General features: G+C 50.4%; 1 protein-coding gene across 12 annotated transcripts; it reads right to left on the reverse strand.

Moving 5' to 3' along the window:
- Nucleotides 1–777: 777 nt before the first annotated feature.
- Nucleotides 778–21,657, reverse strand: Ly6h (lymphocyte antigen 6 family member H). 12 transcript variants are annotated; one of them, XM_057792762.1, is made up of 5 exons: nt 3,091–3,146; nt 2,715–2,832; nt 2,137–2,264; nt 1,590–1,706; nt 778–1,346 (listed from the first exon to the last, which is right to left on the reverse strand). In XM_057792762.1, the coding sequence occupies exons 3-5, from the start codon at nt 2,201–2,203 to the stop codon at nt 1,111–1,113; spliced, it is 420 nt and encodes a 139-aa protein (XP_057648745.1). In that variant the 5' UTR covers nt 2,204–2,264; nt 2,715–2,832; nt 3,091–3,146; the 3' UTR covers nt 778–1,110. The 12 variants fall into 12 exon arrangements, with proteins under 12 accessions (XP_057648745.1, XP_057648746.1, XP_057648749.1 ...); XM_057792763.1 differs by lacking the exon at nt 3,091–3,146 and adding an exon at nt 21,613–21,657 and having other exon boundaries at nt 783–1,346; nt 1,575–1,706; XM_057792766.1 differs by having other exon boundaries at nt 783–1,346; nt 1,575–1,706; nt 2,764–2,832; nt 3,091–3,321.
- Between the last annotated feature and the right edge of the window lie 1,874 nt (nt 21,658–23,531).

The raw sequence follows: 23,531 nt of genomic DNA on the forward strand, positions 1-23,531 counted from the left end.
AAGTCTTCCCCATCTTGCCCACCTTTGCCACCTTGCATGGGGATCAGCATCTTCAGGGCTCAGAACTCCATCCATTCGGGACGACAGCTCAGAGTGGGGCAGCAGGTGCAGATATCCAGCGAAGGGGCAGAGCCCAGGAAGTGAGGGTTCCACTTCCACCGTAAGCAACCCCAGGGCCTTCAACCACCCCAGGGTTTACAGCCACCCAAATCCAAGCCCCTGGGGATTCAGGGCAGGGAAAAGCAAAAGAGAGCTGCACAGGCGCACAGGTCTTCAGTCAGGCAAATGTGCATCCCAGGCAGGGTGTGAATGTGTATCTGGACACACCACATGAGCTGATGGGGACGCTGGGGAGGGTATTTCAGCGCCTGTGTGTGCAGGCACCTGTAGGTGTGACCGTGTGACTGTAAGCAGAGTAGGCACTGACTGCGGTCTCTTGGCACCAGCAGAAGGCACATACGCAGGCTGCCCATGTGCACTGTGGAAGGCATCTAGAAGCACCTTACACCCGTGGTGAGTTTGCAAAATTCTCACACCTCCTCCGCAGCCCCACAGTGTGATCCTGTCCATCTTAGCTCCCACCCCACCTTCCTTAAGTGTCCCTTCCCGAGCTCCCAGCCCCAAGCAGCCCTACTCAGGGCATCTCCAGGTGTCCCAGCATATACGTCCACCACTCCAAACCCCTGACCACACCCCCACCTGTCCCTTGCTCCCTACCAAGACCCTCCCCCACCCCCAACACCCAGACTCAGATCCAGGCACAAGACTCAGAAGTGACTTTATTTCTTTGTAGTTATTGCCCCTCAGGCCAGGCTGTTGGGCTGTCCCTGGCTTGGTTTCCCTCCCCTTGGGGACCTGGAGGGTCCCTGTTCCCTGCCCTCCCCCCACCCCAGCTTCCTGCCAGGATGTCTGGTCTCCGGGAGATGTCCAGCTGCCTGGGATATGGAGCTGGTGGGGAAATGGAGAAGGCTCACATCTAGGGAGGTTGAGAGCCACAGACCTTGTTGCCAAGCTCTTGCTGTCCCAACCCTAGCCAGGCCAGGTTGGGGACGGGGCAGCAACAGGCTCAAGGGACAAGCTCCAAGGCCCTGCAGGAGGGAGGGAGGGACCTCAGGGCTGAGCCCAGAGGAGAGCAGGCCCCAGGCTGAGCAGGAGCCCCCCAGCCAGGGCCCAGGGGCTGCGCCCCACTGTTGGCGCCCCGTTGCAAAGATCTTTCTCGCAGCAGTCCACGTCGACTTTTAAGATTCCAGAGTTAATGAACCCCATCAGATAGTCTGAGAAAAAGTGCCGCTTAACGAAGTCGCAGGAGGACGCGCACATCTTGTTCACAGAATGATCCTTCCTGCCTGGTGGGGGGGGGGGAGAAGGCATGATGCTGAGGTCCATCTCCATCTGAGCGCTGTCCCTCCCCCCAGGACCCGGGGTCCTAAAGATCAGTTTCGGACTTGGAGCCCGGAGGAGCAAGCCAGTATCGTCTTGCCTCAAACTCATGCTCTTGTCCCAGCCAAGAGGAATTCAGAAGACACCTCTGACCTCTCCCCACAGCTACCTTTCAGTTGCCCCCGTGCCCTCACCAGGTCCAGTCTTACTGCTGCTGGGGTCGGTAATCCGCACGCTGGCACAAACGGTATCGGTCGGCTGACACTGCTTCGGGGCGCAGTGGCTGGAATTGGCCAGGGTGCAGTCCTGGCACCACAGGCCATGGGCTAGGCAGGGCATGGGGAGGAGGATGACCAGAGGAACCCAGGCCTGGACAGCCAGACCCTGCACCCCCTTTTCCCCAACCTGCTGCAGCTGTCATGGCAGACCCATGCCCATAGACGAGTTCCACTCCCACAAGACCCAACCAAAGGGCCTCCAGGCTGACCCTGTGGCTGTATCTGCACATCCTGCCTCCCCCATCCTCTTCTCCACACAGTACCCTCAAAGATGGGAGGTTTCCAAGACAAGAAAGGCCCACCCGACTTAATAGGAACCCCGTTGGACCTCTGAGAACGAGGGACCTCTTCGCAGTACCAGAAGCCCGGTGGAAAGGCGCTGGATGCCTTCGGGTGGGGGAGAGCCCCGGTAGCTGGAGCTGAGATATGAGTGGTGGTCCACTCATATGGGACCCCTCCCCGCGGGCCCCCGACTCACCCGGCGAGGGGCACAGCAGCAAGGCCAGCAGTGCCAGGCCGAGGCTCTTCATGGCCGCAGGCAGCATGCTCTGAGAGAGCCTGAGAGAGAAGCGGGGGCTGCAGACAGGAGTCCTCTGGGGGGCAGGCCTGGAGGGGAATAGCCTCAGTCAGAGGATCCAACACCAAGGACCCTTTCGTTTTCGGACCCAGGAAACGACCATTCCCCAGGAATCACGGGGAAGTGGGGGGGAGTCCTTACAGGAACCTGAGATGCCCCACCCCCAACCCATCACCCAGAGCATCCACCATCACCGTCTCCCCGCCAGGGAAGAGAAATTTGCCCTCTCTAGGGAGGTGGCCGCCCAGAGGTCCCCACAACCTTCGCCCTGCACCTGCGTGAGGAAGGTGTCTTCTCTCCCCAGGGAGCTGTAGGTGCGTCCGGACAGGGAAGGCGGGAGGAGGAAGCGCACCTTACCTGCCGGCGGGGGAGGGGTGCGCGCCGCGTCCCCGTCCTCGTCCCCACCCCTGGGCTGGGGGGCCGGGAACCCCGCGCCGAGTCCCCTCCCCTGGTCCCTGCGCGCGCGCCTCGGCGCTCACCGCGAAGAGGGGCGTGGAGTGCGGGCCTCAGGGTCGGGGGCGCACTCACATCCCTGGGGTGTCAGCACTCCGGGATCAGTAGCGGTCCTGGCGCGGGAAGCGATGCCCTTCGGTCTCCCTGCGGACCGGAACCGGGGCGCAGCTTCGTCTTTCGGGGAACGCAGCCGCAGACGCGGACCCCGCGCGAGGGGCGGGGCGGAGCCGGGGCGGGGGCCGCGCGCGCGGTGGGGAGACGAGCGGGGCGGGGGTGCCCGGGGCTGGAGGCCAAGCAGCAGGTCGCCCTACCCGGCCTTTACGCCCTTCGCCCTCGCGCAACGCCCCCTCTAGGCCTCCCACTCCCGCAGCAGCTGCCCTCCACCCCTACCCACCTCCCTACCCGGCGTGGGAGGATCCTCCCCCTCTGCTTGGCCGTGGTCGCCTTGCAGATTCTCAGAAGAGCATTGGCTGCTAAAGGAAGCGAAATGCACAAAGACGCAGCGAAGGAGGGAAATAGTGGTCGGTCATGGGGTTCAGACGCCCAGCCTTGGGGCTCCTCCCTCTCCAACCTCCACCTTGCTTCCGATTGTTCCAGTCAATTCCATTCCTAAGAGCGCCCACGATGCCCACCAGCAACTCAGCCCCAGGGACTTTTGTCACCAACCACACCCACACCCAGAAGGTGACAATCCTGGTCTGGGTTGGCCAGATTCACACCTCGCACTCCACCTGGACCTTTTATCTCTCCTGGGCTCTGCGTAAGCCACAGCTACCATTGCTCCTTTTCATCCCTAGGCGAACCTTGGTTTCTGCCTGCTCTGCCCACGAACCTTACACCAGACAAATGACTGTGACTATATCAGAACCTTACCAGACGTGGCAGCCTGGACTGTCAGTTTGAGCGCATAGTGTCTGTTCTCCTTATTCTAAACAGCATATGCATTACTTCAGTGTCGAGCACATCGCCTTGCTGTCTGAGTGTTAAGTTACAGGTAAGGGGAACACACAGTCATAGAGCCTCCTGTCCAGTGCCGCACCAGTCCCTAGGTGACACGCCAATAATGAGACCAAACATCCCGAGCACTTGAGTAGTTCGGAGTGCTGACGAAGAGAGGGACTAGACATTTTGAAGAAAGGATCTAGATGAAGAGAGTGCAGAGGGCAAGAATTAGTTGGTACACGATTCTCTTCAAACGAGTCAATACCATAATGGAGTCCAGAGCCAGTCTGCTGGGCAGAACCTGTGCAGGTCGGAGAATGAGCCTTAGTATGGATTCTTGCAGAGTAGAGGGGGTTGGGGAGGCTTCTAGGTAAGTGTTTTCTGGGAAATGCAGAGAGCAGGCTGCGGGCCGGTGAGTGAATGGTCCGTGAACCCAATTCATCAAGACCACAACTTGGAAAAGCCGATGACCTGTCTAGATTTACCTCCAATGCTAGTAAACCGGAGTTACATGGAGATCAAACCAAAGAGTTACACAGAGATCTTAGACTACAAAGATAATGTGCTTATTAAGACGTGCTAAAGATACCAGAGAACCTAGACAACAATGAGGACCCTAGGAGAGACATACATGGATCTAATCTACATGGAAAGTAGAAAAAGACAAGAGCTCCTGAGTAAATTGGGATCATGGGGACCATGGGAAAGGGCTGAGGGGGACAATGGGAGAGGAAGGGAGGGGAGCACAGAAAAATGTATAGCTCAATAAAATCAATTTTTAGAAAAAGATAGAAAAAAAGACATGCTAAGGAAGGACCCTGTAACCACAAGCTGAACAGTAAGTTTATCTGAAAGAAAGAAAACCTGGAAACTTCACTTAAATGATTAAAGATCAACGGAAACCTTGGAAGTATTATCAGTAAAAGAAGCCAGTCACCAAGAAAGAAGGAACAGCAACAACAAACCAGGCAAATAAACAACAAAAACAAAAAAAATCAAAAAGAAAAAAAAACATTTTATTTATGTGAAATGCCCAAAATTTAAAAATCCAACAAAGACGAAAAGATTAGCCAAATATGGGGGAGGGAGGGAGCGAGAATGACTGGTTTGGGACATTATTAATAAGTGAGGTGATTAAAATTTCATTTTGTAGTAATGAAATGCCCACAATTAGATCATGGTAATGGATACGCAACTTTGTTAATACACTACAAGTCATCAAAATGTATCTAATAAAGAATACATTGTCTGTTATGTAATGTGTTATATCTTAACAAAGTTGTTCTTAGAAAACAAAAAAACTCAGCAGAGTTGGCAAGCAAATTAAACACAGATGAAGAGGGAATTTATGAACTGGAAGACAAATCTAAAGAAATCATCAAGAAAGGCCGGGGTTATAGTTCAGTGGTAGAACTCCTGCCCAGAAGTAATCAGGAATGCAACACAAGTTGAGACACATAAAGAACTACGAAAAATTGTGTGCAGAGAACCAAGGAAAGTCTAATTGAAATCTCAAAGTTGGTTTTTGGAGACATTCTATTTAAAATAAGTCAGAACCGGTGAAGGTAAATGTGGGTAAAGATTCTAATGTATAATAAGTAAAATAACAAATGGCAGTTTATCTAAGCACAGCATAGTGAAATTGCAGACCACCCAAGACAGGAAAATCTAAAAAATGAAGGCAATAGTTCTAATGAATCTGGTGGCAGGACAATTAAAACCAAAGAGAATGAAATAGTATCTTTATAGTGCTCAGGGGAAAAAAAAAAAAACCTTCCTAACTCAGACTTTTGTGCACCGTTTTCCAAAATTAAGTGCAAAACAAATTTTTCAGCTAACCAAAAGTTTAAAGAACAGTTTAATAGCAAGAAATCAAAGAGCCTGACTGAAAATCGACAAAGACTCTAAGTAGGCACTGCTCAAAAGAAGGCATCCAGGCAGTTTCCAGGTTTGCAGAAAAATACTGAACATCACTGGTTACCAGGGAAACGCTTATCAGGCCATAATGAAATGTGACCTGACATCAATTAGAATGATGATTACAAGAAAGATGGGTACCACAAGTGTTGGCAGGATGCTGAGGAGGGGAATGTGTGCAGGATCTCATTTGAGAAGCAGAGATAGAATGGCGAAGACCAGGTGCTAGGCACCAGGAGACACAGTGTCCCTTAGACAGGAGGGTAAGTCATTAAGATCTGTTACACAGTCCAGGGAAATAGTTAATACAATGTATTTTTTAAATTAGTAAGATATTTTAAATGTCTTCACTGAAAACTTGAGAAGATGAAAAGTTGATTGGCTTCCTTTAATTATTCTACAATGTATTGTGTATCTAAAGGTTCCCTGGTACCTCTAAAATACAACTATTAATCAAATGTAACACTTCCCTTGGTTTTGCTTTCTTGTTTCATGGTCATGCTGGGTAGCTCAAGCTGACCTCTAACCCACTATCCTCCCACCTCGCCCTCTGGAGTTCTGAGGCGCCAGGTGGGTGCCTCTACACTGTTACGTTTGGTGATAAAGGTTACCCCCCCCCCAAGTGCCTGTCTCCAGCGGGTAGCACTATAGGGGATTGTCCTGGAAACTTTAGGGGATGGGGATGGAGCAATGAGGACTGGTGGTAGGTCCTGGGGAGCTGACCCTGGCCCTTTCTGTCTCTTGGCTTCCTGTAGGCCAAGAAGTTAGAACAGTCTCTCTATCAAATGTTCCTGCCGTGAAGTCCTGCCCAAAGCCTGGTGCTAAGGACATAGACAGACACCTCTGAGACAGGGAGCCATAGTGTATCCTCCCTCCTTTAATCGATTATAGAGGTGTTTCTGTCAGAACAACAAGAAAGCTGGTACCCTAACTTGAAGTTTTTGATTGATTATTTTGTGTTTGTTGTAGGATATTTGGGGGTGTTATTTTTTAGAGATAGGCTCTCATGTAATTCAGTCTGGCTTTGAACTTGCTATATAGCCCAGACTGGCCCTGAACTCCTGATCCCCGATACCTCTGTCTTTTCCAAAGGCTGAGATTATAAGCATGCCCTACCACAACTGGAAGGCTATCTTATAGTTTAAATAAACATTTGTCAGATAAAATTCAGAGTTTTACCATTAACCACCCTTCACTAAATAATCGTGTAAAAAGATACTTTAAGAAGGAGCATGGTGGTAAAAGGAGACCTAGATACAAGAGTGAGCAGAGAACTGGCATACAAGAAGAGAAATCTAAGTCATCTTATACAAACAAAGACATCGGCCATGTGGCTTCTAGACAGCTCCAGCACGTGTCAGACAGGAGGCTGCTCTGGGGTGGGGAATCCAAGACCCTGCATTGTTAAGAAGCAGCTAAGTGAGCGGTGAACTTTAGACTCCTTTAGATGCTCAGGATGCAGAGGAAGGTTTCCAGGGCAACCAAGGGCAGCTCTCAATGAAGGGACCACACGTGGGGCAGGCAGCACATGAAAAGGCTGGAAGTGGAAAGATGCTATGGATGCAGGGCTGGAAGGAAGGCAAGATGAGGGTGGGGTGGAAAGACAGAGAGCCTGGGAATCAACAGGGAGATGGCATGGGAGGCGAGATATCAGAACCCTTCATAGTTTTGGGTCCACAGTATAGGGCATGGACTGTGCTGTGCCCTGAGGACTGTAAGTGAGAAAATTCCTGTTGGAGAGTATATAACTAATTTTATGTGATATCTTGCTAGCCCATGGTACTCAGATGATAAGTCAAACATTATTCTGGGTGTATCTTTGAGGATTTTTTTGGATAAGATTAACATTTAGCAAGCAATTGTTTCCTTTCTCTTCTTTCATTTATTCCTAGGGTCTCACTATGTAGCCCATGCTAATCTTAAGTCACTAGGTGGCCCAGATGAGTGCCACCTGACCCAGCCAGGTTAACCTTAATTACATTATACTTATTTATTTATATTTGGGGGATGCACTATGACTGTGGGTGTGTTGTATAACATTATTACAGGGGACATAGGAGCAGTTATCTGTCACCCCAGATAGGGAACCACAGCAGACCAAGCAAGATACCACCAAAGTCCAACTTGCTGAAGCAACAGATTTTAGTCATTTCAGTGAATATGGGGACTCCTTGCAGAACAGAAATGACTCAAAGACAGCTGGATGGCCAAAAGCCCATCCTAGGATAAGCGATAAGTTCAGGAAGGCTAAAAACCAAGGGCACACTGCACAACCTGCACGCAGAGCCACAGGTTGGAGAGTGTCTCTCTCGGGCAGCTCAGCTGCTCTCTGTCTCTCTCAGGTGGCTTGGTTGGTCTCAGAATGGTCCCAGTGGCCCTCGCTGCTTATATACATTTGCTAGGTAAGGGCCCTAGTGAGTCTAGTTGGTTTCAGGAACTTCCTGAGGCCTTGTTGTTTTTTATTTCCCGAATTTAAAGAACTTCGCTACAGGATCGACAGTTTCCTCTCCCTTTACAACATCCTGAGTCCTGTGTCTTGACCAGCTTTCCTCCATGGTGGAGGCTTATCTAGGAAAAAATTGCTATATAGGCAGGGCAGATGTCAGAGGTCAAAAGATAACATATAGGAGTCAGTTCTCCCCTTCCATCATGTGGGTCCTAGAGCTTGAATTTAAGGCTTAGCAGCAGGAACCTTTACTCACTGACCCATCTCTCTAGAGCATAGATTAACATTTAAATCTTTATTAAGTACATACCACAAGGACATGTGCTCAACTATGTTCATAGCAGCATTGTTTGTCATAACCAGAGCCTGGAAACAATGTAGATACCCCTTGACCAAAGAATGGATGAGGAAAATGTGGTACATTTACACAATGGAGTACTACAGAGTGGAAAAAAATGATATCTTGAGATTTGCAGACAATGGATAGCTCTAGAAAACATCATATTAAGTGAGGTAACCCAGACCCAGAAAGACAAATATCATATGTACTCATGCACTTTTTAGATATAAAGCAAAGAAAACCAGTCTAACATTCACAATCCCAGAGAACCTAGACAACAAAGAGGATCCTAAGAGAGACATACATGGATCTAATCTACATGGGAAGTAGAAAAAGACAAGATTTCCTGAGTAGAAGGGGGAGGGTAGCAGAAGGGAGGGGAGGGGAGAAAAACATATAGTTCAATAAAAACAACTTTTAAAAAGAATCTTGATTAAGTAAACAGTACTCCATAGTGTGGGTAGGTCACTTCTAATCAGCTGGAGGTCTAAATAGAAGGGAAGCTTCAGGGTGCCTGAACAGGTAGGAATCCTGTCGGTTCTAGCTTTGGGCATGGTTGCTCTGGGCTCTTGCCTGTTGACCCACCTGCAGGGGTTAGAACTGTCAATCCCCACAATCATGTGAACCCCCTCCTTAAAATAACCCTGCATATTCACACACCCATTCAGTCTCTGGAGAATCCTGAGCAGTGTAGGACACCAGTGATGGATGATGATCAGGGGCCCCTGTAGTCCATTCTGGCCTTCCCTGGTCACAAAAAGCAACTAGCAGGGATGGGATTGCTAAGGGCTGCTTTAAGATATAGGAGCACCCAGCAAGTATAGCCTTGCCCTCAGTACCTTCCATCAGCTGGTCCTCATTCAGGACCTCTCTGCCAGCATGATGCTTCCTGTCTGTGGGGCTCCTGTGCTGGGGAAGAAGGCAGACTGGGCTAGCCAGGTCAACAGGAAGGCAGCCTGGGCTGTTGTGTGTGCGGTAGAGAACACCAAGGATGTAGCTAAGAATGTGGGCAAATTTCCCTGAGGGGAAACAAAGAGATGGGAAGAAGCAGAGGGTGGCTCAGGCTGTGCACTGCAGAAAGCCATGAGGTCGAAGAATGGGTTAAGGCAGGACAGCGCCCAGATCTGGCCATCTTCAACCACTTTTGACTCATCCATTTCTTATTCCATGCTAGCCTTCATGAGGCAGGGGACAGGACAGTATTTCTGCTTGTCCTAGCATAAGGCTGACTTCTGTTGACCCTGGAGTTCCATACAGGCTGTGAGGGGTCCACCATGGCATGGGGGTCTTTCCTGAGCACTTCCAGTCCATTCCCAAGATGAAACCCTCTGACAGACTTCTGTTTAGACATGTAGGAAGTCCCTGTGGCCCCAAATATCAGTATCAAGGAGAGGTAGTGAAATGGGCTTGCAGGGAAGACCCCAGCCAGGCACCACCCTCTGGCATCCTGTGATGTCACTCACCCCCTCCCTAGGCCCAAGCTAAATGAACTTGCATTTTAACAAAGACAGCACCTTCAAGAGCGAATCACAAAGACTATGGCTCTGTCTTGGTTCTCTCAGCACTTACATGGCCCCAGTCAGTCCTGGTATAGCCACCTTGTGAAAAGGCGTTAAGTGACAAGGGTGGAGCCTGTCAATACCCCACGAATGGGTTTGGGAGTAGACCCCCCTCATCCAAGCTTTCAGGTGGGCCAGAAGCCCCAGCCTGTCATGAGATCCCAGTTTAGAGTCCCCAGCAAAGCACCTGGATTCCTGCAGAGGCAGCAAGAAGAAACGAATTTGCTGTTTTAAGCCCCTGCATTTGAAGGCAATCTGCCTGCCACACGGGGAAACACAGGTGGATAAGGACTAGCTTACGCAGGAGCTGGGGTGGGGGCAGGGTACAGGAGGAAGCTAGAAGGGAGAAAGAATAATGTGTGAGGAGGGGAGGGGTGGCCCCTCGGGAGCACGGAAAATGGAGAGCCTGAGACCTGCTCTCCCCAGGCTGGACTTGGTTGCCAGGGAGACGAGATTCCCAACCTGGTTTCTAGGCTGCTTTGACTTCCTCCTGATGCTTGCGGTCTGTTGGTTTTCCCTATCAGGATTTTTGCAGGCAATAACAATGGTAGCCATGATTAGCAGCGGAAAAAAGGGGGGAGGGTTTTTTTGAAAAAAAAAAAATGAAAAATGAATTGCCAAGGTGTGACCTGGCCCCTGTAGCCTGGGCAGCCTCCCTTAGGGAGTGGGCTTTGACTACCCTCTTCCAACCTAACCTGGCCCATACTGCTGCCCCTAGGGCCATGGACTAGCAAGGACAGTGGGCCTTGACCCTGCCAGGGACACTCTGCTAAGTACCATACAAAGGATTGTGTGTTCACGGCCCAGTGTTTGTTTAGTTACCTATTTACTCTTGGTGTGTATCTGCAGTTGTGTGTATATGTTCGTGTGGGGGGTGCACTGATTGTTCATGTTTGTGAAGGTCAGTGGTCAACCTGGGTGTGGTTCATCAGAAACTGTCCATCTTGGCTGGACATGGTGGGACACACCTTTAATCCCAGAACTCAGGAGGCAGATGTGGGTGGATCTCTGTGAGCTCCAAGCCAGCTGGGTCTGCATAGAAAGTTCCAAGCCAGCCAAGGAAAGAGAGAGAGGGAGGGAGAGAGAGTACACTGATTTTTGAGACCTCTCTGGAGCTCACCAAAGAGCCTGGCCTCGTAGCCAGTGCACTTCAGAGATTGTCCTGTCTCCACTCCGCCCATGGAGGTAAGAAGAGGACATCAGATTCCCTGAAACTACTGATGACTGTGGGACACCAAGTGGGTGATGGAACTCGAACCCCAGTTCCCTACAAAACCAACAAGTGCTCTCAACTGTTGAGCCGACTCTCCTACTCCTAGATCTCTTTTCTTATGTAAAGGATTGTTAAGATGGAGTTGCCAGTCAGAACCAGGGACAGCGCCAAGGTTCCATTTAGTACATCATTAGCAGCCCAGAACCCAAGAGTCCCAGAACCAGAAAGAAGAGAGCAGATGGCAGGGTTGAGGTGCGAGGGGATGCTGAGGCATGCGTGCTGCAGAACTTGCTGCTTTGGTCAGTGCTGCCAGGATCCCTGAGACTGAGCTTGGAGGAGTCACAGAAGCTGGTCCTATTGCAGTGGCTCATACCCATGACATAAAGAAATCATTGTTTCCTAAAACTTCCCAGTGACATGCCCCCAACAGGAACCAGAAGAAAAGATACATAGTGAGGGTATCATGTGACCACGAGTCAAGCCTGCAGCTAGGCCCGGATGGTGGGAAGACCCTCTCTTGACCCTCAGAGACTTGCTGACACCTTGATTTAAAACTTCAAGCCTTCAGCTGGGCGGTAGTGGCACACGCCTTTAATCCCAGCACTTGGGAGGCAGAGACAGTCTCTCTGTGAGTTCGAGGCCAGCCTGGTCTACAAGAGCTAGTTCCAGGACAGGAACCAAAAGCTACAGAGAAACCCTGTCTCAAAAAAAAAACAAAACCTTCAAGCCTTGACTGAGTATGATATCACACACCTGTAACTCCAGTACTTGGAAGGCTACAGCAGGAGGATTTCCATAAGGTTAAGACCAGCCTGGGCTACATCATGAGTTCCAGGCCAGCCTGGGTTACAGAGCGAGAGCTTAGCTCGAATACAAACAAATTCAGAAACCTTCTAGGCTCAGCGTGGCTCAGGAGTATCGCTCTTGCTTGCTCTTTTCAAGACCCTTCTAGAACAACAAAACCTACCCTCTAACTTTGAACTGCATGAGAGAATGAGAATAAATCCCTGCTGGCCTAAACGCCTACCATGTAGGACTCTCTCACAGCAGCCAAGCTGCCTTGCTGCCTCTTCAGCTCACCAAACAGGCTAGCCTGGTAGCCAACGGGCTTCAGGGATCCTCCTGTCTCCACCTCCCCCTGTGCTGGGATTATAAGTGTGCCCATGACCAGTGGAGCCTCCTCAGGTTGAGCGGTCCATCCTCCAACCTAAGTGTTTTATTATGGAAGACTTTAGGCCCAGAAGAAGTTGGAAGAATTGAACAAGCAGCCCCCACAAGCCCAGCACCGCAGCCTGCCAGGTATCTCCCTTCTCTCCAGCCCTCTCTCCCATCCTGCCTTCTTGAAGGGCTTCCAAAGGAGCTGTGGGCATCTGCATCATCCCCTGAGACCCCCGCATGTGTGCCATTGGCTAGTCAACAGTGCACTGTGATATCAGAGGTAAAAATCTTACTTAGTGAAATGGGTGAGCCATTCCACAGCAAATTCTATCAGCCACATGACACCCAAAGTCCTCTACAAACCAGACATTTCCGTCATACACATACCCCAAATTCCCTCCTGACCACTCACAGTTCTCCTCATTCCCCAAGGCAACCATTAGGAAATTTGAAAAGTCTGTACTGGGGCTGGAGAGAAATGGCTCAGCTTTGAAGAACGAGGCTCACAAACAAAAATATAAGAGAAGGGGTTGTAGCTAAGTGTTGTCTGCCCTGGCCCTGGTGGGACTGGAAATCTGGATTGTCTTGGTCTGCTATCCTTTTCTGTGATAAAACACAGACCAAATCCAACTTGGGGAGGAAAGGGTTTGTTTCAGCTTACAGCTGTTTGGTCACAGTCCGACATGGAGTGGAGTCAGGGCAGGAACTTAAGGAGGGGTGATGTTTACTGGCTTGCTCCCATCACTTGCTCAGCCTGCTTTCTTATATAAACCAGGACAATCTGCCTCAAGGATAAGTTGTCCCCAGTGGACTGGGCCCTCCCACATCCATCATTAATCAAGAAAATGCCCCCGCAGATATGCCTGCAGGCCAACTTGATAAAGACAGACAGTTTCTCAGTTAAAATTCCTTCTTTCCAGATGGCCTTAGCTTGTGTTTGTTAACAAACCAAAAAAAAAAAAAAAAAAAAAAAAAAAAAAGAATAGAAAAGAAAAGAAAAAAAGCCTAGGCACCACACATGGTATGTTATTTTGTGTCATTCTTTGACGTGTGTCACTGCAGGCTAGCAATGTTCCTTTACCTCACTGAGGAACAATTGCTCAATTTCTCAAATGAATGTCCACAAGTAGGGCTTGTTGTTAGATCCTGGACACCAGCTGTGGCTTTTACACCCCAGGCCTTGGTGTGGACACGAACTTCCCAGGCTTTCCAGTCAACAGATGGGTGTAGATTGTCAGATTTGAAGGTCAGGTGATGTTCTAAGCAATTGCTAGGCTTGGAGAGAGAAGGAGAGAGAGAGAGAGAGAGAGCGAGAGAGAGAGCTCTATACTGCAGCCATGTGGGTGTGTGGTGCTGCACAGGACCCTGGCACTTTCTGTGATGTTGCTCAGCTCTGGGAACTCCCTCATGGTCCCTCTACTTCCTGCCCTGGCGTCTTACGTTTTCCCACAGTTTTTGCCTCTCACACGAGCCTCTGAAGCCCACACTGAGGGTGCTCAGCCACATGCCCTGACACTCGGGTCGCATGTAAAGAAAAGATGGGGCAAAGTGTTCGGTGGTTAAGTGTCTGTTATGACTGAGGACCTGAGTGAGTTTGGATCCCTAGAGCCCAACACACAGCTGGGCCCAGTAGCGCTGTGATCTCAGCACTCTTGTGGGAACTGGGGAGTGGAGAGGGAGAAGTTCCTGGTGTGTGTGAACAAAAGACCCCATTTCAAACAAGGTGGAAGGTAGGGACAGACACTTGACCTCTATATGTTGTGGCACATGTGTGCATACACACACACACACACACCGTGGAGGTTGCATGGTAAGAGAGGAAGCAAGGCAGTCAGCTAAGAAAGCTGAATTTTCATCCAGACCCTCTCACTGCCATGAATTAATCCTATTCCATGAGAATCCACCCACTCCCCAGACAGCATAAATCCATTCCCCCTTGAGGGTGAGCCCCAAGAACTTTCATGAGACCCCACCTTTTAAAGGTCCCACTCCTCATACCACCAGATTTGGATAAAGCTCTGAGCATTATAAACCTTTGGGGGACAAACCACGCCAGAACTGCAGCACAAGGAACATCAGGAAACAGGCACCCTCTCCTAAAGGAGAAACAATCAGAAAGCATGAACAATTTGTTCCCAGAAACACTTGCTCGCTCATCACTTCAAATTCAAGGCTTCAACAGTTTTATTCGTCATCCTTTTAACCTGCGTCTCTTCCCTTAAAACGCTGCTGTGGGGAAAGGCATCATCCACAACATCCGCTTGTTTGCTTGCTTTGTGAGGCTTCAAAAATACACTGCCGTTATTACAAACAAGACGGCTGCGAGTTAACTCGAGCGAGCGCAGCTTTGCAGGTCATCTTGCCCCGATGCTGCTACACTGTCTTTGTTCTCTGGGCCTTCAGAGAACAACATTCGGAGGCTGCTACCTTTCTCTCCTTATCCTTCCTGCGAAGTTCCTGCCGACTTGACATACAGCTGGGCACTCTTATCTTGGCTGTTTTCCCATTCGAAGGGTTTTGTTACTGCTGCTGTTTGAGAGGCGGGGGTGGGGGAGCTGGTCCATGGATAGGCACAGACACCCTTTTAAACTGTGAACTCCTGCTTCCTTGCCATTACCTCCTGAGAGCTGGGGTCGTAGGCATGTACCATTCTGCCCAGCTCAAAGGGTTTTGTTTTTTAACCTACCATTTTTACTATATGAGAAAAATGTTCATATCATTACAAAGCCAGAACTTTGGCTGGGCAAGGAGCCTTGGCAGATGCACCATCCCTGTGGTTCCACCCCTAATGCTCCACCCTGTCTCGTCTTCTGAGGTCTCCCCTTCACCTGGGATGCATCTCATTCCCTTGTTGCCAACACAAGAAATAGTTGCTTGTGTTGGCATTGCCCCTCCTTAGACCAAGCATGGCCACCAGCAGCACAGTGACATTTTTATGCAACAGCACAGCCCGAAGAAGGACCTGTGTGCTCTTTTCTTGGGCCATGTGATGCTGGGGGAAGGGTTGTGCACCAGTGCACAGGACAGCCGTGCAGCAGTGGCCCTTGGGAGGCTCCCCACCTTAGCTGGTACAACTGTCACTACACTGAGAACTTGGTGCATGCCACTGCGTGTGCGGGTGTAGCTTTTGGAATGGGTTCCTCAAGTGGGCAGAAAGACGGTCCATCTGCAAGTATCTGTGTCACCTGCAGGCGGTGAGTCCTCTGAACCCAAAGGTGACCTGCTGATCACCCAGAGCTGCCAGTCTTGGGGAGACGTGCTTCCTGATCAAGAAGATACTGAGCTTCTATCCATGGAGTTAGGAGCTACATGCATGGTGAATCTGGAAACTGTCCATTCGTGATTTCTGATTTTTTTCTATCTTCTCCTCCTATATATCTAGGAGCTCCTTAGTGTTCAGGGATTAGCATGTAAGTTACACCCACATCATTTTGTCCTTTTGCTGCTTTTTCTCTGTCCCCTTCTCACCCCTTCCTCCCCTGTTGCCATCCCCTTATTGTTCCTTTTACTAGCTACTAGCTTCCCTCCTTGCCCTCCCACACCCCAGGGCAAAGGACCCCTTCTTCTGCAATGGGGTGGGAGGTGCTGTCAGAAGCTCTTCCTTCTGTGGCTTCTTAGTGCTCCTGCTGACAAGCAGAGCCTGTGGTCTGCAGACCCCCAGCCAGAGGCTCCTTTGCTGTGCTCTAAGGCTGGCTGGCTTGCTGCCAGAGGCTGCCCTGGGACTCACAAGTTTCTGTACCTCCTCCTACCCATTTCTCTCTAGCTCCTTGGGAGCCTGGGAGCCTGGAAGGCCTTGGCTTAGGGCTATAGGCTCAGCCTACAGTTTCTTTCCAGGCTGCCTGGATCTCCATCCTATCTCTCCTGCCTCACCCTCAGGGTTGTGTACTTAGATTCTTGGGCCCCTCCAGCCTCTCCAGCCAGTTCCACACACCTGAGTGCTTGGTAAGGCCTAGAAAGAGCTGGGGCCTCGGTTCCAGGAAAGCACTATTAGAAACATAGATGGATATTGCTAGGTCACAGACCCTTTAGCTGCCACCCCCTGCAGCCTCTCCCTCTGCAGAGTTGATAAGCAAGTGCAGTGCTGTGTGAGTGTGGCCTCGCAGCTCTCAGAGTACTCCTCCCCACTCCCCAGACCTGACAGCCTTGAGCTATAGCTAGACTCTTATCACTACCCACCTGGCTTCCAGCACACAGGCTGGGTACGTGGTGTGGAGCACCCTGTTCCCCTGGAAAGCTATAAAAGGAAGAAACCCCCTTTTGTTTCCGGGATCCGAAAGGAGCGAAGGGAACTGGAAGGTTTCTCTCTCCTTTCAGTGGCTGTCATGCTGCCCAGTGTTTGATACTAACGTTCCTTGAGTGCTGGGAACTGAAGAGAGCCGAGGCTCTTTCCCTTTGGGACGGCTGTCATGGTTTTCCTGGGGGAGCTCCACCTTGGACCTGTGGGCTCATTCTCTTCCTTCAGGTTGTTGTGTTTCCTATTGAATTCTTCCGAAGTGTGATTCCATCTTCACTTCCTTCCTATGAGCTTTATCTGATGATGTTTATGCCAGAATACACTGAATATAAACAAATTCATGAGTTCTGTTAGGTTTTCAATTAGTGTGTGTGTGTGTGTGCACATCTTCATGCATGGGTCTGCATGAGTTTATGTGCACTGTGTGGGGGCCAGAGCCCTCATAGGCCAAATGTGGACATCAGATTCCCTGGAACTGGAGTTATAGCAATTGCGAGTTTCCCCGCTGTGGGTGCTGGGAACCCAACCCAGGTCTTCTGCTGAGTCATGCTTTGTTGCCTTCAATTTACCAAGTAGCCTTGATTTCTCTTGCTAGCTGGCTGGGACTAACACAGATTCATTTGTTTCAGTCTTAATTACTAATGCTAACTTAATAATCACTCTCAGACCACACATTACGTGTCCCACAGTAAACACACCTCCACGCATATATGAATGTCAGTTACAAAAAAATTAATGAGGCTGCAGCAAGTTCAGTGGGTTCTAAAGGGACCTAACAGGAGTCTAGCAGAGGTGAGCAGAAGGCAGGTAGAAACTAGATGCCAAGAGAAACTCTGCATGAATTAGATAACAAATCACGATGGAGGCCCTGAAGTCAAGCCTTGGGGTCAGAGTCGGCCTCTTGGGGCAGGGCTCAGGCTGATGGCCACACTCAGTGTCCTGGAGAAATGACCTAAAACATCATACCACCAGCTGAGTGCCATCCTGAGCATCAGGATGCCTCCATCAGGAGGGCAGGGGGTGGTGGACAGACAGGGATGCTGCAGGAGAACCCCAGCAGGCTGGTGTTTAAGGGTCCTGTGTTTCTGTGCTAGCATCCATGTAGCAACACCAGGGGCTGGCAGCACCCTGTCCCTCACTGGCTACACACACTGAGACTCTGTGTCTCCTTATGTCAGGGCTTGGCACAAACTGGGTGGCAGAGAAGACATCAAGGACTCCCTGGGGAACAGGAAGTGTTCCTCCTGAGCTGACGCCCAGGCAGAACCCAAGCATAAGTATTTCTTAACAGCACATGTGGGCTGTCCCTAGAGGCTCTGGACCCAGAGAACAGAGTTTGGACCATCTTCAGGCTTAGGGAGTCCCCAACAGCTCCCCCCAAAATGGGACCAGATAGACATACTGAAGGGGAATGAAGGAGAACAGCCTTCTGCTCCCGTCCCCAGTCTGGACCTTGCCCGCCTACCTCTGGGTGTCTGCAGAAGAGCCAGCATTTCCCTGCCAGAGCAAGCTCTATAGCCTGCACCGGGGAGAAAGACACTGCCCAGGCCTCGATTCTCCAGCACAGCCTGAGAACATGCACCCCAAGGCTAAGGGTCCCTGTCCTTCCTTATCTGGGAGCCATAGATTCAGGGCCTTACTGGGAAGTGCCCTGTGAAGGGGATACACTTGGCTGTCCTGGAAGTGCTATCTCTATCCATTCTCCCGGCCACAGCAGGTTCCTTCTCTCTATCCAGACAACTGCTCCAGCTCCACTCTCGGGACCTTGAAGAACAGCACCCAGCCAACTGCATCCTTTCCAGGGCAGAGGGTCTGGTGGCTGTGATCACAGGAGACCTGACCCATAGGCAGAGCCGGTTAACCTCCCTGGGACTTGGGCTAATGAGTTAGTGCCTCCTCAGACCTTGAAAAGCCGTCTGGTGCCTGGTGCCACCTGAGCCTCTCAGAGCTGAACAAGAACCCTGGGAATTGCCTGAGGTTAAGCTTGCCACCCCGAACAAAGGAGCTGACTGAACTCTAGGCTTAATTATTGAACAACAGCCATATCTAGTGAACAGCAAACTTGTGTGACCCTCTTGGGGTCCCTTACATATAGAACCTGGGCACTGGCAGAGGGAGGGTTCTGTCTAGAGCCATCGGGGGCACTTCTCTGTCCTCAGCTGGGGATTCAATGGGTTCCCGATTCTACTGACCCACTGAGGTGTGAGGAGCCCTCATGTGGGACCTTCTGCAATCTTTGGAAAGTATGTGCCCCTCCCCCAAACACACACAAAGAAGCATACCCACCCCTGACAGCTTAGCGGCAGCCTACAAAAGCGCAATTACAGATGCAGACAACATGCACAGATGTGGTGCAGAGAAACGGAAAGATGCCAGGTCCCTGGTACCCAGCTGATCAACATGACCAAACTCCCAAGCCCTGAGCGCTTAGGCCCCCAACCAGGGGCCCTGCCTAGTACAAAGAACCAGTTTGGGGCTCTCCCCACATACAGCTGCCCCCCACTTTGTTAAGTTTTGCAGTGGTCTTCTGTCTCCATTTTTTCTCCTGCTTTGAATGGCATTGCTCCTTCTCTAATTTCCCAAGCCAAATGCACAGCTGATGAACGTCAATCTTCTTTTTTTTTAAATATGCTCTAGAAAACAAGCACAGCTCCAGAGGGGCCCTAGAGAGGAGGAAACCCATAGAACTGTTTGCCTGGGGCTTTTTACGGGTCTGTGATAGACACTGGACAAAGACCGAAGCAATTATTTTTTTAAGACTGGATAATTCTCTGAATGATAGAAAGCCCATGTGCTTCATGCCTGTCCTCCTGACTGAACCAGGTAGACAACATTCAGGGGAGTAGCCACATTGGGAAGACCCCTGTTCACCTTTAACTTGCTTTGTTAACTAGTGACCTTGTCTGCCTGGTGGTCAGTAGTTCGGACTGACATTGCTAATGTGCCCACCTCGCAGGTATTGCTGGTTAGTCCTCGGCAGGGTCTGCTGGTGTGAATTACACTAAGCTTTGTTCCGTGTTTACATGGCCAGCTTGAATCTTTACCATAGGGCTAACCCCAGCACGGCTGTCAAAATGTAGCTAGGGCTGTTCCTTTGTCTACAGGGTGCTCAGGGATGGTCTCTTTCCTAAAACAAGTGGCAGCAGTTTAGAAGGCAATCTTACTCACAATTTAGTTTGCTGCAATCAGATGTATTAGAATTGAGGGGTGCCTCTCCAACACTCTTCGAGGGAAGGAGCTTCAGCAGAGCCAGCAATAGCTGTACCAGAGCCTTGCTGTTCCTCATCTCTGGTCGGTTTAGTTCCCTATCTCTCGCTCAGCTACAAGCTTCTCTGTTCCCAACCTCACCATTTTAACCCTAACATTCCATTCAATCCTAACCTCTGTTTTTCCCGTGACAGCTGCACCGAGGCTGGAAGGACCAAGGAAGTCACAGAATTGTGTTTTCTAAGTTCTATCCCGAAGCCCTGGACCCTGAGCCTTGGAGTGCAGCTGTGCTTGGGAACAGATCTTTTAAAGTCAGGTGGTGGTAGCGCATGCCTTTAATCCCAACACTCAGGAGGCAGAGGCAGGTGGATCTCTGTGAGTTTGAGGTCAGCCTGGACTACAGAGCTAGTTCTAGGACAGGCTCTAAAGCTACAGAGAAACCCTGTCTTGGGAAAAAGAAGAAGAAGAAAAGGAGGAGGTGGTTATGGTTAAGACAGCTCATCATGAGCAAAATGTTATCTACACACAAGGAGAGAGGAAACAGCCTGACTAACACCTTTGTCCTGGACTCCAGACTCTGGAATTTGGAATAAAGCACCAGTTACTTAAACTGCCTAATCCGTGGCACACATGCCAACAAGCAGAAAGAGGAACATTTGTGGGTGAGGTGCCCACCAGACTCATCACGGGTGCCAGGACAGAAAGGGCTCCATGCCCCCACAGTCGCAGTCTCCCTTTCTAGAAGAATCAGTGCACCTGTCCTGTCGAACTGAAGGCAGGGGCTGTGGCAGAGAGCAGGATGGCAGCAGGCTGAGAAGCCGGACTCTAGCACCTGAATCTATGTGGGATGGTTCCTGGCTGCCCATCATCCAGCCTTCCCTGAAGAAGCCACAGCTGCTCAGTAGCCTTCCAGTAAACTCCGTTTCTACTCGATGAAGCTGGGGACCATCCCTGCTGTGGGTATCTAGGAGCCCTGGCAGACAGACAAAGCACCATGATGGGGAATGGAGGGTTGCCAGACTGGTGATTTGGATAGGATGAGCTGACAGCAGACAAAACACAGCCATCAGCGATGAAAGAGCTCGTGACAGCCCACATTTCTCACGGTACTGAAAGAACAGCAGAAAGGTCTCCTGGGTCACTTGTCGTGGGAAGCCACCATCTTGGGGGTTAGAGCAAGGTACTAGAAAGCATGACCCAGGAGTTTCCCCCACCTACCAAAATGATCTTGTTCTTGCTATGGCTATGCCCAGGCACCACAGTCCTGCCTGAATCCACCTACAGGAGCGTAAGAGTGCAGCACGCTGCTCCACCTTCAGCAGTGTTAGCAAACAGGCCAGGTCCCCAGCAGGCCAGCAGGTGGCAGGGCAGTTTCCTGAGCACTCGGTTTTACTCCCTTCTCACCATAATCCCCAGAAGATTCTTCTCCCAGTGAAGGGTCAGAGCAGCCAGGAGCACCTCCAACTTTCCCTACCACTAGATGCCTCCGAATGACTTTGGACTCCAGCCTGATCATGGTATATTAAAGCCGGAAGTGATGTGATGCAGGGAAGATCCAAAAAAAGCAATTTTACAATAGCAAAAGTCTAGTGAGCACCTTCAGGAATAGGGAGGACTCCACTGGAGGTGGAGTTAAATGTGCTTGTTGCGTTGAGTCTCTCCGTGGAGGTTCTGAGTTCTAAGGGACAATTCCAGCAGCTGCTGGGACACTTACTGCTCCACCAAAGGAAACCGAAAATTGACAGTGGCCCCAAGCAGCTCGTAGCCCTGAAACGTTCAGTTGATAAGGAACCCCAGAAGTAGGGAAACACCTGACCAAGCCCTGCAGTTAGGGACTGGGTCCCACCACCTCCCCTCCAGCAGATCTGCTCATGGACTTGGCAGGAAGGATGCAATAAATAAACTTACCAGTCTCAGGGTCCTCTTGAAAGTCAAAAGACTCCGCCCACATTTCTGAAACAGAAACAGTTGCTAGGAGAGGAAACTCTCCGACCAGCTGAGCTGTCAGCTGAGCAGGCTGGGAGCTCAAAAGATACAGCTTTCTAAATGAGTGGTCACCCATGCTGGAGTGGGTATCGGGGTGACATAGTTGCCTTTGAGTCGCCCATGCTCGTGTAAGTAACCCCAATAAACTCATTGGTTCACTAAGCTAAACTTGATGGAGTGGTGTCTGTGGTCTGTCATCAGTGACCTGACTGAAGTGAATGAATGCCTTCTTCGTCTCTTTTCAGGAAAGATCTCAAAACAAACCTGGCTGTGCTTGCTGTGAGCAGCCTTGCTTGGAGCCTGTTGCCATCTGTCAGAGAAACCAAGCAATGTGAACAAAGAGGTGTCTACATTTCTTGGGGAGTTTGGGACAGGCTCCAGGCCATCACTGCTTGGCTTTGTGCTTTCCAATTGCCCACAGGGTGACAGTGGAACGGAGGAGGGGGCAGGGACAGAGAAGTGACCTAATTCTCCTCTCTAATTCCTTTAGCAATGTGTCCTATTCTTGGGGTGAATAAATACACCCACAATTTCCAGGATCCCTCACAAGTAATCTGATCCTCAGGATAAGGGTAGACAAGATATGACCACAACCAGCTTGCATCCCCAAGGCCTCGGCAGTCAGCACCATGGCCAGAGTCACAAGCTGCTGGGGATACTTCTAACTCATCACACCACTTGTCAACTGAAAGACAAGGGTGAACAGGGCGTGGTGGTACGTACCTTTAATTTAATCCCAGCACGCAGGAGGCAGAGGAAAGTAGATCTCTGTGAGTCCAAGGCCAGCCTAGTCTACATAGTGAGTTCCAAGAAAGTTGGAGCTATGTAGAGAGACCCTGTCTCAAAAAAACCAAAAACTAAAAGAGAGTTAAGGAAGGCAGACTGGCAGGCAGGCACAGGGTAGCCATGAGATAGTCGGGGTGGTCACAACTCAAACGCTCTGTTCTGGTTGCAGTGTTGCTCCTGGGGCATGTGGCTAGGCATCTGGAAATGCGTTCTCTGCAGCAGGAAGTAGTGATCGCATCGGCCCCTTATCTCTTACGCCAGGGTTTTCCTGCCAGCTCTATATCCCACTTTAGACTGAAGGTCCTTGCCAGTTTTCCATGGCCCTGCTAAACTGATCCCACTTGAAGGTTCTGGAAACGTTGCAGATGCCCACACACTAGCCTTGCTTTCCCAGGTAGAATGGAACCCCCCGTAAGAACCTAGGAGCCACCACCTCAGGGGGCACTCGGGGATCTTATTTGTAACTTCTCCCGTGTTCGGTGCTCCTCCTCCTTCTCATTGTGCCTGATTGCTATGAGCCTGCGCTGGCTAGTCTTAGGTCAACTTGGCATGCAATCTGAAGTTATCTGAAAGGCGGGAAGCTCATCTGAGAAAATGCCTTCATTAAGATCGCGCTGTAAGGTATTTTCTTAATTAGTGATTGGTGGGGGAGGGCCCAGCCCATTGTGGGTGATGCCATCCCTTGACTGGTGGCCCTGCGTTCTTTAAGAAAGCAGGCTGAGCAGCCAAGGGAAGCAAGCCAATAAACAGTACCCCTCCCCAGGCATCCGCATCAGCTCCCAATTCCAAAATCCTGCCCTGTTTGAGTCTCTGTCCTAACTTCCTTCAGTGATGAACAGCAATGTACAAGTGTAAGCCAAATAAACCCTTTCCTCCCCAACTTGCTTTTTGATCATGGCATTTCATCACGGCAATAGAAACCCTAACTGAGACAGGACCCAAGCCTTCCATAATGCAACTTTGTCTGAAGTGGCCTCAAATCCTAGGAGGAAGACCCTCTTGAGTGTACTCTGTAGGCAAGAGAGTGAAGTTAGGAGGCACAGCCATGGTTGGAG

This window comes from Chionomys nivalis, chromosome 17, assembly GCF_950005125.1.
Source record: "Chionomys nivalis chromosome 17, mChiNiv1.1, whole genome shotgun sequence".
Classification (NCBI taxonomy): domain Eukaryota; kingdom Metazoa; phylum Chordata; class Mammalia; order Rodentia; family Cricetidae; genus Chionomys; species Chionomys nivalis.